Source organism: Formica exsecta, unplaced genomic scaffold, assembly GCF_003651465.1.
Source record: "Formica exsecta isolate Colony F162 unplaced genomic scaffold, ASM365146v1 scaffold2, whole genome shotgun sequence".
Lineage (NCBI taxonomy): Eukaryota > Metazoa > Arthropoda > Insecta > Hymenoptera > Formicidae > Formica > Formica exsecta.
In genome coordinates this window covers 4,336,844-4,352,891 of record NW_021849297.1, presented here as the reverse complement: position 1 = coordinate 4,352,891, position 16,048 = coordinate 4,336,844, and the positions used below count along the sequence as shown (strand labels likewise).

Sequence of the window (16,048 nt, the reverse complement as noted above, 5' to 3'; positions counted from 1 at the left end):
TATATATATATATATATTACACAGTTATAACAACGAAATATTCCAAAAGTATTGCCCACAAAGAAAACGTTACTAATATTTTTATTCAGCGTTTTATACATTCGCCGATATTTTTTATTTAGCTAACGATTGGACGCTATTATACATCAACGAGGCAGAGCTTAATGCAAATCATTGCAATAAATTATATATTATTTTATATCACGACGTTCTTATGGATTAGGCGGCATAAAAATGAGTGACAACAGTCGTTTATTAGCTGGCTCTGCCACGAAGATGTATGTGTCTTTTCATCGAGCAGCGCACAAAGACATTCGCTCTTTATTCCTATTGCTTACTAATTTACGTTTTGCTTTCGCTTTTGTCGACGTTTTCATTTACGTATACGCGAGAAAAGTAGTAAAACAAGCACAAGCGCGGAATGTCCGAGAGCAAAGCTCGAAGGGAAACACAAAACGAGACGAGTTCTGTATCTTTTATTTAATAAATTATCCTTTATCAGGTACGGACAGCAGTTTCTTGGAATGTCTGGGAGTGTCTATTTCGGTGTTTGCGTCGGCGACGTCTCGACGCACCGCGTCCTCCATAGGAAACTCGTAGATCGGTTTAAATCCACCGAAGAGCTGCGGTTTAAAATTATCGGCGTCAAATTCGTTCTTCTCGGTTTGCGTTTCGATCTCCGAGCTAACAATCTTCGACTCGCCTCCGTCGCTATCAGACCTCCTCTCCGCCCCCGCAGGCGGCTCGACGACGACGACGCTCCAGCCGTTTTTGCTAGGCGTCTCGGCGCTTATACTGGCGACGAAAGGGGCCATAAAGTTTTGCGGCGCCGGTGCTGAGCTGGAAGAGCTCGATGGTTGTTGAGAAGGTAGTAACACCGTTTGCTTCACATCGACATTCGCGGCAGCGTCCGCGTGGTCCTCATCATCGTCGTCGACGTCCTCATCAAGACGATGAATCGAATACGGAGCGTGCGTCGGCGTGTAAACGTAAGCGATTGGCGTCGAGGTCGATGTCGAGGCGGTCGACGTCGATGCAGTTGCGATCGATCCAGTGCGATGCAACGTCACGGAAATTGTCGCGTCATTCTTCTTTCGATTAGAAGTCTGTAGAAAGTCCTGCAAATACGGGATCACGTTTACCGCATCCAGGTGCTCGTCCTTTCCGTTTTTCTCTTGCTCGCTCACGACGGAACCCTGCTGCTGCTGTTGTTGTTGTTGCCGCTGCTTGCTGGGTATCAATAGCGGCGTTTCTTTCACACTAGCGGCGGGAAAGACGGATGTCGGATCGGGCCGTTCCAGAGGATATGGAAAATCTAAGGCGACCAAAGGTTTCCCGTTGTATACAGTATGTGCCTCTTCCGCCGGATCGTTCTGAAGCAAAGTGTCGGGTGGTAGCGGTCGGTGAGGGCCTCGCGTACCCACGACGACGCTCCCGTCCTTCTCGTTGGAATCATCCGGATGTATATTGACCGCAGTGTTGACCGGATATACAACGTATACAGGTTGCTCGGGTATTTCCGCCGGATCGTGATTGTCAGATTTTCTACGTTCCGCTTCATGCGCGAATATAGATTCTACCGGTTCGTCGGTCTCATCGCTCTCATCGTTTTCGTCGTTCTCGTCGTTCTCACCGATCTCACCGACCAATTCACCGTGATGCTGTATCATTTGCAGAGTCGCGACGCGCGGAGGATCTGTCGTACGTCGTTTCGGAAACAGTGGCGGTCTTGGCGGTGTCATCGGCGGTTCTTCCGGGTATCTTTCTTCGTTTTCTCGTTCGTTCACAATTTCGCTCTTACCATGATCCTCCTTCCTACTCTCGCTATTCTTGCTTGCTATGCCTGCCTGACCGATACCGTGAGCCAACAACTTTGCGTTCTCCTCCAGGCCTACGCGTGAGATCGATGGTGCCACGTGCGGAGGGCGAAGTCTCGTTCGTATCGTCGATTCCGTCTCGTGCGGCAGAGCGATGTTGTCCACATTGGATGTCGGCACGAAAGCTAGTCTAACCGCGTGAATCGGCGGCGGCGGTGGATTCAAACGTTGAAGATACGAGGGTGATGGTGGGTGGAGAGGTCTTCGTGAGGTGGACAAATGACTCGGCAACGGCTGTCTGATTCTCGTACCTGACGGGCCTTGCCCGGCTGGCATCGTTCCTATCGCGTCCGGACCGCGATGACCATGTGACGCTTTTGCGTTAGGTCGAAACTGGGGCAGGATGTTAGGCAGCTTCGTGTCTGGCGAGTATGGACGTTTCCTAAGTCCCGCGTCCAACGGAGGCACCGAGTGCGGCTTGATACGCAATGGTGGTGGCGGCAGAGGTGATCTCTGTGGTAATCTTGAATGATCCGGTCTTGATACATCGTATTGGTAATTATAGTAGTATGACGGTGGCCTGGGACTTTCCGCAGGAGGTATCAAGTCGTCGGCGAGCTGTGGCAAGTCTCCTCCAATCGTCGCCGAAACATCGAGCTTTGTTTTATTCGTTGTCGTTGTCGCCATTGTCGTCGTTAACGTCGTCGTCTTGGGAGTAATTAACTCACGAATGCTGCCATCCGCCTCATTTACGATCACGATACGCTCCTCCGTCGTCGCCGCATCCTTGTCCTTCGTTTCATCGTTCGGAAAAATGACGTAGCCAGAATCTTTTTCTTTGCTTCGGTTTTTTGTATCCTGAATTATTGCGCTCGCGATAGCGACGAGAGGACTCGGAGACTTCATCGGTTCGATCTCGTTGCTGGTTTTTAGGGGACTGGGTGGCCACCATTTTTGCGTAGTGCGAGCGGGACTCGGTAATTCAGTGACGGAATGAGCTGGTGAATGCCCGTGTTTAACACCCTTCATCGTTAGGCTGTGCGGATCGTTGTGAAGCGGCCAGAGCGTGGAGTCGGTATCAGACAAACTGCCGTAAAGATTCTCTCCGACGGCTGTTCCAACCGAATAGTAACCACCTTCGACGCTTTGACGATTACCGAGAACAAAAGACACGGTATCCTGATCCGGCGGAATCACAATATTGCTCGTGCTCTCTATCACGGTCCCCGCTCCTATTCTGTTCGGTTCCAACTTGACTGGCATCGGGTTTGGTCTATATCCGTGACTGATTATATCATCGTAACGCTCCGTGACACTCTGCCTTCGATCACTGTTCAAGGACGAAGGAACGATCGGATGTTGCGGCATCATTGGGAATTGAGGCTGGCTGTTTGCCAACGCATTTTCTCGAAGCGCGGACGGCGTCGAAGATACGGATCGCGAAGGCATGATCGTCTTAGCGGCCGTTGTCGTAGTTCCTGCCGACGATGCGGTAACCGTTGTCGTGGTAGTGGCGGCGGTTGTGGTGGTTGTAACCGCCGTCGATGCTATTGGAGAAGTGGTTGTGGAAGATTCCGATGTGATCTCCTTTAATAAATCTTTGAACGGTAAAAAGTAATCGGTCTCTTCGCTGTTGCCATCGCTGTCACCTTCACCATCGCCGTCGCCCTCGCCTTCACCGTCCGACGACTCATAAGTGTCATAAGAATCTCTATATTCTTCATTTTGCGCCGGTTTCGTTTCAGGTTTTGTGTGAGACAGCACAAAGTTATCAAGATTCGAATGATCTTTGTGAAGAGGGGCGGTTTGCGTCTTCTCCATCATCGTACCATCGTTCGTAGTTCGCATTGGGACGTTGCTCGGATTTTGATGAAATTCCGCGTGACCGGAGGCGTGCAGCTTTTCGATCGGCAGAAGATTCTTCTCGTTTTCCACCTCCGTACGATCGATCGAGTGAAACGCGATCGGAGTATTGGACGGTTTCCACGTGGTTATAGCAGGTGCTTTGGTCGAAGTAGAAAGCATTGTTCGCGACGAGTTCACCGCCGTCGATGCTATTGGAGAAGTGGTTGTGGAAGATTCCGATGTGATCTCCTTTAATAAATCTTTGAACGGTAAAAAGTAATCGGTCTCTTCGCTGTTGCCATCGCTGTCACCTTCACCATCGCCGTCGCCCTCGCCTTCACCGTCCGACGACTCATAAGTGTCATAAGAATCTCTATATTCTTCATTTTGCGCCGGTTTCGTTTCAGGTTTTGTGTGAGACAGCACAAAGTTATCAAGATTCGAATGATCTTTGTGAAGAGGGGCGGTTTGCGTCTTCTCCATCATCGTACCATCGTTCGTAGTTCGCATTGGGACGTTGCTCGGATTTTGATGAAATTCCGCGTGACCGGAGGCGTGCAGCTTTTCGATCGGCAGAAGATTCTTCTCGTTTTCCACCTCCGTACGATCGATCGAGTGAAACGCGATCGGAGTATTGGACGGTTTCCACGTGGTTATAGCAGGTGCTTTGGTCGAAGTAGAAAGCATTGTTCGCGACGAGTTCGTAATCATGGTCGGTACGGAAGTCGTGATTGTCGGCGGACTCGTCCTCTTCGCTTTATCATCATCGATAGCCGTGGTCTTGTGCGTGCTTGTTTTCGTTATCGGCGCGTAAGAATTCTTAATAGGACGCACGTACAGATCGTTCTCGAGATTATAAGGTCTGTGATTGTATGTGCTGTAGCTATTGGCGCCGCTCTGCACCTTCGTGTTCGCGTACGAGCTCGAGATCAACGGGTACTTGTCGTTCCCGTATTTGTCCGAGGAGTAGTGAACGGGCAGATTGAGGAAATCGTGAAAATTAGCATAGGTGTTGATCTCGTTCGGACTGACGTCTTCGTTCTCCTTGCCCTTGTTCTTTTTACGTTCCGGATATACATCCTTTTCGTCACTGACTCTATCATCATCCTCGCTCTCTTTATCCTCACGCTCGCGATAATGATCGGTGTAATTGAGGGCTTTGACGGGCGGTGCCTTCTCGAAGTCGATCTTACCAGTTATCGGATCTTTCTCTAATGAGAACGGCTTACCTCCGTTGAAGGCGAAAGGATACGGAATATGGTAACGTGGAACGTCGCCGTCGTTGTCGCCGGTTGGAGTATCAGCGGTAGCGCCAATGGCAACGGCACTCTCCTCCGCCACGAGATCCAGGTCAAGGTCATCTAGACGCGTCTTACGCCCTAATGTGGAAGAATTCTCGATCTTGCCGGATTGTTGGGACCCGGCATTGTTGTCCAGGTGGCCGCCCATCAGATATTCGCCCGACACACATGTCAGAACAGCTAGGAGCGTCCATAAGCGTCTCCGCATCTCATACACACAATGTCTGGAAAATATTGTTTATAATCAATTTATATAATTTCTTGGCACGCTCCATCGATTTAGATATCTAGATTTTTATTTTATAAATCTTTTCTAATCATACTGTTTTGTAGAACACAGATCAATTAACGGATGTGATAATGAAAGAATATTTAACTATTCAATAATATACACGAACTTGGTGACATTTGTATAATGAAAATTATTTATATGCAAATTTGTAAATTTTTTATTTTATGTAATATTTTTTTTCGTTTCTCATGCTTCTCTAACGTTTCATATTTACGCTCATTATACGTTTCCGGTTTACTTGTGATGGTTCTTATCTAAATTTTTTATGCGGGTATCTTTCGCTTCAGCGAAAGTAGTAGATAGTAGCATGAAGAAAGAGGGAACGACCTATTTAATATGATTCAATATCTGCCCCCCCCCCCTTAGATTTATATACATGTCATATTTATTTATGCAAAATTTTAAACGTTTTTTGTATAACAGATATATTGATCGAGTAAACTGAAAACGTTACTGTAAACGCGTCATCTCATGTCTGTAAGTAACATAATAATGCATAATGCTGAATGAATCGCTAATTGTAACGGCCTGTTAGACTGTTACTTGATAAGTTCCGACTGTCGAAGCTATTCTCAGAACATATAAATAAACGATAAATATATGATTTTCGTACGTATCCATATTTTCGGGGAAAAATGCAAATTTATACATTAACACAGACGTTACAATGAACCCATAATGTATAGAACAGAATATCGTGTTACGTCAGATGGAATTCCGTTTCAATGTATAACGGCTTTTAGTAATGGTATCTCTCTTTCTCTTTTTATCTCTATCTTTCTTCATCTTCCGGCATAGCATCATCTCTTTCTTTTCTCTTTCTACATGCTTTCCATATAAATCGATAGCACTCTCTGTCCATGTCTCTCCCCCAAGCTGTCCTACAGTTTTGATAATCCTCTATTTGACTTTAATATTCAGGTCGAATAACGTTATATGGTGACATGCATTCGTCCGCTGAAATCATCTGTGTGCGTATGCGATGACGCCGTTCACCATTCATAACATGATTATAACGTTCATGATTTTATGGTCGTGACCCGTGATGCTTCCTCTGACATGGTGAATGGAACGCGCCAGGTGATGTTGGTCAGTATGACCCACTTTGTTTCCTGTTTCGGGATTTTGCCCCCGAATTGTGTAATTTCAATTTCATGTACATGACCGTATCGTGAATCGTATTTTATATGCGCGATATTTTCGCCTAGATTTACAATTGTATCTATCAATATGCGAAAAATGCAACATTTTCCAAATTTTTAAAATATTGTCATTTTTTTAGACTCGATAAATTTTATCATCTATGTGTGTATCTATACATACATGTATATAACAGTTTAATATTTATTAAAAAAATTATTTTAGATATATACATATACAATATATGCAAATAAAAAGTGTTATTAAATATATTAATTATTTATTAATTAATATATTAATGAGAGAGATAAAGAGAGATCCTCTCTCTCTCTCTCTCTCTCTCTCTCTCTCTATCTCTCTTTCTCTCTTTCTGTTAATTTCCTGTTGTTTTATTTATTTATCTTGACATCCGGCCAATCTATTACATGAATAATAACGTAAAAAGTTTTTCATTATCAATTATCTATATATAATTTTTCACAGATTTTTTATACCTTGATTATGTGTGGAAATATAGTGGATCTCAGATTTAAAAGGTGACAATCGAAGCCTCCTCTTGGGTTCGCGCGATTCCTGATGTTATTTACTGATCCATCGGCGTGCGATTTTTGATGCAACACAATTTTGATGGAAGTTGATAATCGCGGATAACAACTCCGTTGAAAAAACGTTTCTTTTGCAATTAGCGTGTTGAGAACGAAAAATCAGAGCCCTGAGGACTCGTAACCCTGGAGGAAGGTCGTATAGCGACTGAACAACCTTGTCGTCAGGACGGTAGAAGGAAGACGAAGAGGTGGTAAGAGGACACGCGGTGGAGGAAAATCTCGCTCCGAATAAGCCAGGTGTAAAAAGAGTAGGAGAACGCCGTTGCCAAGCAAAGAAGAAATGAGGAAGCGAATAATTATGGGGAGTTAAAGAAGATAGATAAACCCTGTATAATATCCGACAAGGTAAACAGATAATAGAAGAGTATGTTTGTTTGTAAAACAAAAGATTAATGTTTGCATGGAAAAAGAATATAAATAGATTTTTGTTCTCGTTCGGAATGCACTTTAAAAGTAGCTGTTTTTCCATAAACGCTTCATCTTTACATTAAAAGTTATGAATTTAATGACATATTACTGTGAAATAATTAACTATTGTGAATAACTGACAGAGTAACAGCAAAATTAGATAACGGAAAAGATATTTAATAATACCCATAAGATTTAATCTGGCAATATATGTGTATGAGTCGAATTCTCTCGTATAAATTATGAAAATAGTGCGAGATAGAAAGGCTTCATAAATTCAAACGGTTAATGGGCAATATATATTACTTTATAATGTAGTTCTATATTAATTCGATAATTAATTCAATGATTTTCAAGAATAACGAGGCATCTTCGAGGAAAAGGCCGCAAAAAGATGGAGCGTATCAAACTCTCGTGATCGCGATTGCCGCTAGCATTACTGTAATGTATAGCAGCACAAGGTATGGACATCATCGTGTAGGCGTCCGTTCCTTCTGTTGCTGCTGCTGCTGAAAGATACAGAGAGTCAGGGGCGGAGAAACGGTACGTAAAACAGTTAGACGACGACCCACATCGAGCGGAGAGCCTCGGCAGTGGCCGTGGCTGACGTACCAGTTTCCTCGACCTTGCACCATAACTAAGCGTCAAACGAACTTCTCAAATTTTATGAGATTCTCGTTACCGATTCGTTTTTTTATCTTTCCAACGAAAGATAACGAAAAGTTAAATAAATATATTTTATTTTTTTATTTTTTCGTTGCTTTTTAGGAAAGTCGAACATCTGATAAATCAAATTCGGACGCACGCGTATCGCGATGAATAATATTGCATTATATTAATAATATTTTTCTCTATATATACACTATAGATTATTACAGAATCCGGAGAAAAAAATTAGCAATCTTAATTAACAATCCTATTTTGCATTTTCTTTGATAATCGGAATAACAATATTGAAAATAATGTGGATACATGAATATTAATTCTTGTTTTATTGCATTAAAAGTAAACTCTTAATTAGTATATATTATAGTATATATATATATATTATAGTATATATTATATATATTATATATATTAGTATATATTATTTAGATATATTTTATCGCTGTTTACCCTTTGGACGACGCTTTGAATTTCGTCACATCATTACATTACATAAAACGTTAGCCGCGCATGACATTTATCACTGAATCCACGTTCGCGATACGCGTGCGCTCGAATTTAACAAATGTTTGACTCTTACTACAATCTTCATAGTCATCTTAGCCTGGCATTAATCACAAAGTTTATAAAGTACGCGCAGTAACGGCCAGCGCACTTGTGGCTTACACATTGTATCTTCAAGAATCACACTGTTGAGTGGAAACCGCTTTTCATTTGCGCCTTGTAAAACACACTCGTAGAGACAGTTCATCTAGATATGACGTTGAGAATCACGAGCGTTATCATTTTTTGTGTTTTATTAAGCGAGGCGTATAAGCTCGGCGATGCGCAAGTGAATCATAGTAAATATTGGAAGGAATTTCAAGAGTTTCTTAAATGGAAAAGAACAAAGCAATCGAGCGAATATAGTGTCGATTTTCTGAGGCGTGCGATCGGATTCGATGATCGAGGCGGTCAAAGGACTAATAACCGAGCCATACAAGATTTACCACCGAAAGATCAAACAGCTTTAGTGGCAAGATACGTCGTTAATCAAGCTGGTAATTGACCAATATAGTATATCATTCATGAGAAAATTCTTGACGTAAAAATAAAGTATATAATGTATGTAGTATATAACAATATTATACTTTTAATAAGTTATTTTAAAAAAGAGAAAGGCTCTGCAGTGTAATAATATCTATCAATTTTCTACTAATATATATCCATGTATATATGTCTCATATACATCTGTAATTTTCGTTTTTACATTAACACTTTTCGAAATTTAATTAAATACAATGGATAAATTTTTTTTTTGGTACGTGTACGTTACAATATAAAAAAAAATATTTATTCATTTTAACTATCGAAAGTCAACTTTAAAATGGACCCAGTCAGCCACATCTGTTCTAACAGATATTGCCAAGTGCTTGTCGGTTTTTGCTGACAATCTGCTGTCAGATTGTCTTGCGCAGATCTTGCTCGATTTTTGGCACCAATTTGACGTCAAATCATGTCAAGCTTTGCTCGTTTTTTGCCGTCAATTTGCTGTCAGGTTATGTTAGCAAGCTTTGTCACCAAAACACAAGCTTAATGCGGACACAGATGGCACTGGATTTGTTACCAAGTTTTGAGCGAATTTGATGCCAATTTGGCAACAATTTGTTATCAAATTGCTTACTGGGGAACTATATATAATATGCGCGCGTTTCATATCATCATCATAACTTGTTATATATCTTACAAAATATACACGTATGTATATATATATAGTGCACGTAGCGTGCTGTTTGCTCTTGTCATCTTACCGTTGATCTTTTGTGCCAAGCACGTATTTGGCTGGATATCAATTAATAAAACAATTCGTGCTATATCGAGTATATATAGAGAACGATTTTTTTGAATATTATGATACTCATAAAATAATTTTACTGTTTAAAGAGATATCAAAGAATAGAAAGCTTTGTTAAAAGTTTCAAAATTCTAACATTTTTATTCTAAAATATTTCAATCATTCTCTTGTATATAAGATATAAAAAAAACGGGACATGACTTGTGAATACAATTCGATCCATCACATACAGTCGAGTGCACTAATGGTTGTGCCCGACATTTACATTCAAATATCTCTGTGATATTTATAATAAAAGCGTATCTTTCTACTTACGTAATTATTAATATGATTATATTTTTTTATGTTCTATGTATCGGCAGATTGGGCAGCCGTAGCGACAATAAGCACGCGAAAAGATGTTGAAACATTTCCCATTGCGAATGTAATTTCTATCGGCGATGGACCTATTGGAAATGGCAGTGGAATGCCGTATATGTATCTCACTCCTCTTGACTACACCGCTCAAGATCTTGCTGTAAGTAGACATCATATACATGTAATATCGTGATATATAATGCATATCCTATCCAGAATATTTGACGCGCGAGAAAGGAGAATGTGAAGAGAAGGAGAATAAATCAGAAAATTTTCTTATAAGAAAAATTTTAAGATATTCTATTCGTGCGATGTTACATTAATTATATTTTCAACTGGTATATCATATATCTTCTGCTAATCATAAGATAAGCTGATAATAATTTTTTCGGCAATAAGTTATCGTATAATTACATTATCGTATAGATAATTATAATTAATCATCCAAATTCGAAATATGTTCAATTATCTTCAACTGATATAATCAAATTAATTATTTTGCTTTGAATGACTTTTAAATCAATCGCTTGTTGATAAGAAAATTGCGAAAAACATTACAGCTTGTGGCTTATATACATATATATTTTTTTTTTACATTAGAATTATTAATCTCTTTAATACAATATTTTTATATCGTATTGATAAAATATCTAATTTATCTACACGTAAATCTGAATTTTTTATAACGATTATATCGTATAAATGCTTCATTATTGCAGAGAGACCATCGCACAACTATCCTAGTATCATTAGCACAAGGAAACTATTGCAAAGATAGACAATGGGATCCAATGGATCCGCGATGTGCTAGAGTTCTACTAAGTGGAAAAATTATAGCAGTCAGTATAAATCGTTACATTCTATTTATATTATTCGTATTATATTGATTTTAATTATTATTAACATTCTCAATATTTCAATGGCAGATAAAAAACGATACTACAGAATATGAGACTGCAAAACAATTATTTTTTGGTCGTCATCCGAAATTGGAAAATATGCCCGCAGGTAATATTGCATTTTACGAAATGTTATTTTTAAAATTTGTATAATATTACATTGTGTTATTTATTTATATAGATCATGGATTCTTTTTTGCAAAATTAAAAATATTTGCGATTGCTTTGTTGAACAACTTTGGTGGACCAAAATACATTTCCGTAGAGGATTATTTTCATCCGCCAGTGACTAATCGCGGATAAATTACATGAATGTTTGCTGAACCAGTGTGTCTAATAAGCAGATATTCTGTCATACTAATAAATTTCTCGAGTTTCAATATTGTGAGACGTTGCTTTCTCAGGAAAAGATTTTATAAAAAGAATTCATATTTTTCGTAAACACACACACATATATATATATATATACACAAAATTTGTGTGCTTGCAGGTAGGAGAATACGTGGCTGCGTTTATAGAATTTCTCGTATCGGAGGTTCAAGTTTCCTACGATGATATCCATATACTGGGGCATAGCTTAGGCGCCCACGTAGCCGGATATGCTGGTAATTATCTGTCGGGGAAACTCGGTCGAATTACCGGACTTGATCCGGCTGGACCAGCGTTCGAGACGCCTTACCTGAAAGATGCGAAAGAGCGGCTGGATTCTACAGACGCCAATTTCGTCGATATTATACACACTTGTGCTGGTAGTTTGGGCATCCTCAGACCCATCGGCCACGTAGATTTTTATCCGAACGGCGGAACATTCAGACAACCCGGATGCCCAGTTCTTTCATCCCGTACGATATCGTCAACATATTTGCAGCTTATATTTAAGTTTTATAATATGCGACAGAACTAATCTAAAATTTGCATCTTTAGAATACTGTAGTCATGGTAGATCGCACCAATTTTTCGCCGAGTCTATCGTGCATGCTGACGGCTTTCCCGCTCTACAATGCGCCAGTTGGATAGATTTCCAGTTTGGTAAATGCAGCAATAATTCCACTCTGATGGGTGAATTTATCAGTATTGACACTCGGGGCATTTTTTATCTGGAAACCAACTCAGAACCGCCATTTGGAAAAGGCGTGATATAAAACGAAGATGGTGGAGATAGTATAGAGATAATGTAACTTTGCGTTTTTACTTGTGACACATATATATATTTTATTACAATTATATAGCAATATCGCAGAGAAACGTACAAAAGGGTATAGAAAGTATTTTACTTGTATGATACCTATTACACAAATATATGCATTACGATATAAAATAGGAGCGTAATAAAAAAATGACGCCTATTGCACATATATGTTGCATATAGATTTTACTGTTTAAGCAAGCTTTGCTACTCCATCGGACAGCTTCTCGATTTCGCCGCAAAACTGCATGCGATATTTTCGACGAACTGTATCCCAGTCGACGACGTTGTCTATCCTCGGAATATTACTCAAGGAACTTTGACTGTTGGCCGGACTCGATTGAAGTAATGAAAAATTAACGCTGTCCTTCGTTCGTGGTAATGGAAGTACTCTATTATTCTAAAAAGACGGAAAGAACAGATACAAATACCCCGGAAATTATTTAATAAATTGCACATCTTCAAAGATAACTGGAAATTTTTAAAACTTTGGAATGTATAATGATAAACCGTAATGATAACCGTAAATACAATATAATATTAGTAAATTATAACATGTTTACAATATATAAATAATAAAGCAAAAATGGAAATAAAAATTTTAAACGGCTAAATAATTATAAATTGCATCGATACGTCTTCCATAAGTATATCTGGTATCTACGTACGGCAGAAAGTGGATATTTCGGAAAGTCATTTTGATGCATATTGGGATCCATGTATCCATGGGACCTGGCAATCTTTTGCTTTGCAATTCGTTTTCTCATACAGACACTCTTCAAATACTCGACCCATGTGGTAATGAGATTTAACGGAATTGGCGCAGTTCTCGTTCTTGAAAAAAATAAAATCGACGTGATAAAATTACAATAAAGATTTCCAAATTTACGGTAAAAATGCATAAAAAATCACGCATTTTAAATTTTCTAGAAAAGCCCTCTCTCTGATCAAAGAGTTACGTGATGTTAGAAATTAAGGAGTTTTAAAATAATCTTTAAGAGAGAGAAATCTTGTGGAAATGTGTGGAAATTTATTTACTTACTTTTGCATCTTACGTATTAGTTTGCTGAGACCATACTTCCATTCGATATCACTCTGTGATATCACTTTGTGATATGTATCGCTCATCATAGCAATTAATAAATTAATCAATACTATAACACTGACGAGCATGTATGAAGAGAATGATACCTGTAGAAAGGAAAATAATTATTTGTTACATATATGGGTACATAAATTTTTAGGCAGATAATGTATAAATATTGGATGATTGCATAAGTTCGTGCCCGATTTTCATAGATGGCATTAAGTTACTGCATGGCGGAGTTCTATTGTTTTCGTGTGGTAATTGTTGCTTACACCGAATAGATGACGTTGTCTTATGTCAATTTAGCGTCAGACATTGTTCAGATAAGTCCATTTGTGCATAAGAGAAATCATTAAAAATGGAGAACGAAAAGGTGCATTTGCGGCATGTAATGTTATATGAATTTCGGAAAGGCGTGAGTGTTGGGATTGCACAAAAAAATATTCAAACCGTTTATTTGGACCGCGCTCCTGCTCTCCGAACAGTCAAAAAGTGGTTTGGCAGATTTCGAAATGGTGATTTCAACATGGAGGATCAACCCCGCTCTGGACGGCCTTCTGGCATTGATGATGACATTGTGCATGCCTTAGTGGAAAGAAACCCAAGGATTACAACTGAGGATATTGCTGAGAGGCTGAACATCGATAATTCAACCGCTTTTCGTCATTTAAAAAAGCTTGGATACGTTTCCAAGCTTGATACATGGGTGCCGCATCTCCTGACTGAAAGGAATAAGCTAAACCGTATGACTGTGGCTCTTTCTCTTCTCGAGCGTAACAAAAAAGAGCCTTTTTTAGATCGAATGGTAACAGGCGATGAAAAGTGGATTCTCTACAAAAACGTACAGCGAAAGAGGACATGGAAAACAGCAGCTGAAGGAGCAGAACCCGTAGCAAAGGCTGGCTTGCATCCGATGAAGGTGTTGCTGTGTGTTTGGTGGGATCGCAAGGGAATTATTTACTTTGAGCTGCTCCGACGCGGCGAAACAATCACGGCGGACAAGTACTGTGAGCAACTAACTAGACTCGCTGCAGCTATTCGAGAAAAACGTCCGATTTTGGCCAATCGAAAAGGCGTCATCTTCCACCACGACAATGCTAGGCCACACGTCGCTCAACAGACGCTGCGAAAACTGCAGGAGTTGCAATGGGAAATTCTGCAGCACCCGCAGCAACCGATATTCTCCAGATATTGCGCCTTCAGATTTTTATCTGTTCCGGTCTTTGCAGAATAGTTTAAATGGCAAGAATCTCAATTCCGAGGAAGCTGTCGAAAACCACCTTACAAACTTTTTTCAAGAAAAAACAAGTTCTTTCTTCAAAAATGGAATCGACAAGCTTATAGATCGTTGGAAAACCATTGTAGAAAAGAATGGAGACTATATAATTGATTAATAAAAGTGTTATCTCTAAAATATAATCTATTGAAGTTTATATTTAAATCGGGCACGAACTTATGCAATCACCTGATAATATAGGCACCAAGAAGATAAACGTATGCGTATTACGCACATAATACAAAATGTAAAATATTGAATAGTTAATAATTATATTAACTATACGTATATAAAAAAATTCAAATATAACTATATAGATTTTAATTTCTAATTAATAATGGATATATGCTTATTAAATATTTCTGGCAAACATTTTTACGAATAAGAAATGAATATGTAGATAACACGTGGATCTCTAATAAATATCTTTCGTAGCTATTTGGTGGACATGGATATTATGTAGATAACATGTAAATATCTAATGAATATCCTTGTCAGATATTCAGTGGACGTGGATATGTGGACAATAATCGGATATCCACTAAATATCCTTGTCAGATATTCAGTGGACGTGGATATGTGGACAATAATCGGATATCCACTAAATATCCTTGTCAGATATTCAGTGGACGTGGATATGTGGACAATAATCGGATATCCACTAAATATCCTTGTCAGATATTCAGTGGACGTGGATATGTGGACAATAATCGGATATCCACTAAATATCCTTGTCAGATATTCAGTGGACGTGGATATGTGGACAATAATCGGATATCCACTAAATATCCTTGTCAGATATTCAGTGGACGTGGATATGTGGACAATAATCGGATATCCACTAAATATCCTTGTCAGATATTCAGTGGACGTGGATATGTGGACAATAATCGGATATCCACTAAATATCCTTGTCAGATATTCAGTGGACGTGGATATGTGGACAATAATCGGATATCCACTAAATATCCTTGTCAGATATTCAGTGGACGTGGATATGTGGACAATAATCGGATATCCACTAAATATCCTTGTCAGATATTCAGTGGACGTGGATATGTGGACAATAATCGGATATCCACTAAATATCCTTGTCAGATATTCAGTGGACGTGGATATGTGGACAATAATCGGATATCCACTAAATATCCTTGTCAGATATTCAGTGGACGTGGATATGTGGACAATAATCGGATATCCACTAAATATCCTTGTCAGATATTCAGTGGACGTGGATATGTGGACAATAATCGGATATCCACTAAATATCCTTGTCAGATATTCAGTGGACGTGGATATGTGGACAATAATCGGATATCCACTAAATATCCTTGT

At 39.5% G+C, this 16,048-nt stretch overlaps 4 protein-coding genes across 5 annotated transcripts in view; 2 read left to right on the top strand and 2 right to left on the bottom strand.

Moving 5' to 3' along the window:
- Positions 1–21: 21 nt before the first annotated feature.
- Positions 22–5,338, bottom strand: LOC115234401. 2 transcript variants are annotated; one of them, XM_029805452.1, is made up of 2 exons: positions 3,886–5,338; positions 22–3,378 (listed from the first exon to the last, which is right to left on the bottom strand). In XM_029805452.1, the coding sequence occupies exons 1-2, from the start codon at positions 5,169–5,171 to the stop codon at positions 489–491; spliced, it is 4,176 nt and encodes a 1,391-aa protein (XP_029661312.1). In that variant the 5' UTR covers positions 5,172–5,338; the 3' UTR covers positions 22–488. The 2 variants fall into 2 exon arrangements, with proteins under 2 accessions (XP_029661312.1, XP_029661311.1); XM_029805451.1 differs by having other exon boundaries at positions 22–5,338.
- Positions 5,339–8,605: 3,267 nt separating this feature from the next.
- LOC115234402 (protein CREG1) lies at positions 8,606–11,635 on the top strand. The gene is made up of 5 exons (XM_029805453.1): positions 8,606–9,114; positions 10,271–10,425; positions 10,985–11,104; positions 11,192–11,273; positions 11,346–11,635. The coding sequence occupies exons 1-5, from the start codon at positions 8,832–8,834 to the stop codon at positions 11,465–11,467; spliced, it is 762 nt and encodes a 253-aa protein (XP_029661313.1). The 5' UTR covers positions 8,606–8,831; the 3' UTR covers positions 11,468–11,635.
- LOC115234514 (pancreatic lipase-related protein 3-like) lies at positions 11,622–12,332 on the top strand (the record flags this gene model as incomplete). Its single annotated transcript, XM_029805648.1, has 2 exons — positions 11,622–12,006; positions 12,089–12,332. Coding segments are annotated over 2 exons (603 nt in total), but the record flags the coding sequence as incomplete, so codon positions are not given.
- A 181-nt stretch (positions 12,333–12,513) lies between these two features.
- The window catches only part of LOC115234513 (short transient receptor potential channel 6-like), an 8,399-nt gene continuing 4,864 nt past the window's right edge, over positions 12,514–16,048 (bottom strand). The window contains exons 2-4 of the mRNA XM_029805647.1: positions 13,393–13,541; positions 13,019–13,184; positions 12,514–12,750 (exon numbers count right to left, since the gene is read on the bottom strand). Of these exons, the coding sequence (XP_029661507.1) occupies positions 12,544–12,750; positions 13,019–13,184; positions 13,393–13,541 (522 nt within the window). The 3' untranslated portion in view covers positions 12,514–12,543. The remainder of the gene's footprint in view (positions 12,751–13,018; positions 13,185–13,392; positions 13,542–16,048) is intronic.